Below are 3,810 nucleotides of genomic sequence, written 5' to 3' on the forward strand. Positions count from 1 at the left end.
GTGTGTGTATGTGTGGGTGTGTGATTATATTCATTTTTATTATTTAGTTTATGAGATAGATATAAATCATTAAGTTCTTTAAATCCAATTTGGTTTGGTAGAAAATTCTTCCATATTCTCAATATATTTATATATTTAGTTTTTGTCAATATTTTAGGCTACTGTGATTTTTTGTATCTTTTCTGAAGCTTTCACAATTATTTACATACAAACATAAAAAGGGAATCCCAAAGGTATGCACTTACTCATTTATCCTCTTTGAAATTTTACTATCCAGTTTAGGAGAAGCTGAGGTTCATGTACATCATGGAGAAGGTCTCTAGGATCTTATTTCTTTTGTAAGAGCAAACAGCACCTTTTGGGAGGCTGCCCTAAGTTCTTTGGTCTGAAGTGCATAAACTATAGGGTTGAGGGAAGGGGGGATGATGTTGTGCAACACATTAAGTAGAACTGGAATCAAAGTAGCCCTCATCTCTGTCAGATGAGTTACTGAAATCACTACAACAATAGTGTAAAAGAAAAGGATGAGGGTAAGATGTGAACTACAAGTGCTCAGGTCCTTGGCTGCAGCTTCAACTGAGTTCAGTCTAAGTAGAGAGTACAGAATCAAAATATATGACAGTATATATTTTGACAGTCTTATTGACTTAGATCACTCCCCATTCCAAGCCATACCAGAACCAACTGGCAAATGCTGTTTGGCCTCCTGTCATCACAAGCCAGGCTGTGACCCCAAGGTTAGAGCACAGGCAGTGTTCAATTTTGTTCCTGGAGCAATAGTCATGCTGTCCTGCAAGCACAGGCACCGGGATGACAAATAAGCCATTTCTCAGCACCATGAACAGGTTAGCTTTTAAGATTAAGGAACTGGTGACAACGGATGGATAGCGAAGAGGGTGACAAATAGCCACATATCTATCAAAAACCATGCAGAGGAAGATACCAGACTCCATGCCCACAAAGAAGTGAATGGCATAAATCTGAGCGAAGCACTCAGGGAGGCTAATGACCTTGGCATCAAACCAGAAGATGGCCAGGTTCTTAGGCATGATAGTAGTGGCCAGACCCATGTCGACCACAGAGAGGATGCCAAGGAAAAGGTACATGGGCTGCTGCAAAGAAGGGTTCTGCCAGATGATGAGGAGGATGAGGGTGTTTACAGCAAGTGCTGAGAGATACAGTAGTGCCAGGGGCAGAGATAGCCAGTGCTGCCAGCTGTGAATACCTGGGAATCCCAGCAGGATAAACTCAGAGACCTGGAATTTGGAGCTATTGGAGACTTTGAGAGATGCAGACATATGATTCATGATTCAACATGAATTTCAAGTCTCTATTTGTATTGTTCTCAGTTATCACAGGTTGGAACCACCACAGAAATAAAATTGTAGTGTTTTTCTAAGTCTTTCTTCTTCTCTTTAGAAATTATATAGATTAAATGGATGTGCTTGTTTTCCTTGTATTTGTCTCAGTGTTACTTGACTTGACTCAGAGGTTTATCAACTAGTAATAACTAGGTTTTTAAAATGAAGAATTATAGGAGATGAAATTTATAGCTGCATCATTTCAAGTTGCTGTAGATGTCCATTAATGTCTTACATAGTCTTCCAAAATTTTGATATCATAGTCTTGTAAATATTTGCAGAAATAAATCATATTGCAGATTTGGGGATAGTTTTCTTTCATATTCTACTTTGTATGCACTTCTGACGAGGTTGCAAAACAGTAGCTTAAAAGGAAGTTAGTGATTATAGCGGAATTTTTCCATGTGAGAAGTCATATAATTAAGACATACCTTAGTAAGCTTTTTATAGTTGAATCTTAGAGAACTTATAAAGACATAAATACAGGATTTAGGTAAAACTAATAAGACGCTTTTAAAGATAACTGTTGTAACAACACGATATTAGATCAACTCTATTCATTTTTTTAGTGCTCTTTACACTGTTAACTACAGGCACAATGTTGTACAGCTGGTCTCTAGAACTTATTCATCTTGTACAACTAAAACTTTCTATCTATCAAACAGTAATTTTAACTTATTTAATAAACAAGAATTATTTGTCCATAATGTTGAAGGAATTGCCATTCAATGTTCAAAAATCACTGTTAAAATTAGACTTATTATCTTTTCTAAGACTTTGTTGTTATCCATGTACTTTTTGTTCTGTATGGTGGCTCAACCAGACAAGCTTGAATCTAGAAAACTAACTTTCCCTTGCTGCAAATAATTACCTTCTTATATTGTTGATTTCTTTTCTTTACTTCATATGCACTCTTTTTTTTTTCAGTATTCTTTCTGCAACCTGCCTGGAGCAAATGTTTCTCATTTTCCACACTTCTTTCTTTCTGCTAGCAATCTGATCTTTCAAACATTGGTATTCCTTTGTTTAAAATAATGCATGGCTTCACATTTTCTTTTAAATACAATACTTTATTATTATGATCCTTGTTTATTTGTTGTTATTATTATTTATTACAATCCTTCATTTTGCATAAAACACTCTCAGATATGACTCAAACTGAAGTGAATATGATCTCTTGCTTTGAACTTATTTGTATTCTACACTGCAGATATATATAATACTTACTCTATACTAAAATTAGTAATTTTTCAAGGCATTTTATTGCCAATATTTTTGCCATGGTGGAAGCTATTGCAGGTTTATGAGCAAGAAACAAAAACTGGAAAGCCATGTTCAAAGTTTAAAATGTTATTTTTAATGTATTAGTTATGGATTTACTTTGATATAATTATTGTTAAATATCAAAAAAATCTGGAAGAAAATAAAATTCTTTTATTGTATCAATTCTTACTAAAAACTAAATGTATTTCCTTTCAGATATTTCTTATTGCCTATATGTTTGAATAAACATATACTCCCAAATGATGGAATAAATCATCATTCTTTAATGGTGAATGTAATTTGATAAAGAGTAAAATTGTCTAAATGTATCTACAGAAAATTTGAATGACTAAAAGGCACACACAATAAAGCTAGTTTTACTTTGAGCTTTTAGAGGAGAATTCTAAACACAATAGTTTTATCCTGGATGTGTGGAAGTGTGTAACCCATTTGATGTACAAGGCCTGATATTTTTACTTAATCCTCATTTATTGCTTTACGTCCTAATATTGCATAATCTTCTATCTTTGGTGCTTTCACTATTAAAATTTATTTCTGATTTATATATGTGTGATACAATTAAGAGAAGATGTATGTTTGAGCTCACAGAAAAATAATTGTTTTTAATTTTTTTTACAATTATATTCTAGCGTGACATAGAATATTATTCTGCTGTATAAAACAGTTAATATATGAACCCTGAAGATAATCTGGCAGTGCTGTTTTTTGTTTATAGACAAGGTAACTTCTAGTGCACCATGTGAGCCTTAATATTTTCTAATTCTGACCTCAACCTTTTTTGCAAAGGCCCTCCAATCCTTTATATGCTACTAAAGCAGAGAGAAATGTCAATCTTTTTTGCAGAATGTTGACAAAACAACATAATGTTTAGGATAAGCCATTGAACTCTCTGGAATTTAGCCAAAGCGACCATGAGAAGATTTTATTACTTACCGTGCTTATGAACAAAGGCTTACAGTCTGGGATCCTAGCAGTGGCAGAAGTTTTCTACTGGGCAGAAACAGAACTTTATGAGAAAGATGCTTTAACACAAGATGTGCTGTCAGCTAAGATATGGCACAGAAATTATAAACTTCTGAAATTTATGGAGAGTAGTTAAGCAGCTCAGTGACCTAAGCATAACAGACCTCCTTTGCAGATATGATGAAAGACCTATAGAGAAATT

The 3,810-nt window shown here is 34.0% G+C and overlaps 1 protein-coding gene across 1 annotated transcript; it reads right to left on the bottom strand.

The window, feature by feature from the left end:
• Positions 1 to 319: 319 nt before the first annotated feature.
• LOC117081054 (olfactory receptor 56B1) lies at positions 320 to 1,307 on the bottom strand. The gene is given in 3 exon segments (XM_033206643.1): positions 320 to 637; positions 640 to 725; positions 728 to 1,307. Coding segments are annotated over 3 exon segments (984 nt in total).
• Positions 1,308 to 3,810: the final 2,503 nt, after the last annotated feature.

Source organism: Trachypithecus francoisi, unplaced genomic scaffold (genome assembly GCF_009764315.1).
Source record: "Trachypithecus francoisi isolate TF-2019V2 unplaced genomic scaffold, Tfra_2.0 Lachesis_group8, whole genome shotgun sequence".
Lineage (NCBI taxonomy): Eukaryota > Metazoa > Chordata > Mammalia > Primates > Cercopithecidae > Trachypithecus > Trachypithecus francoisi.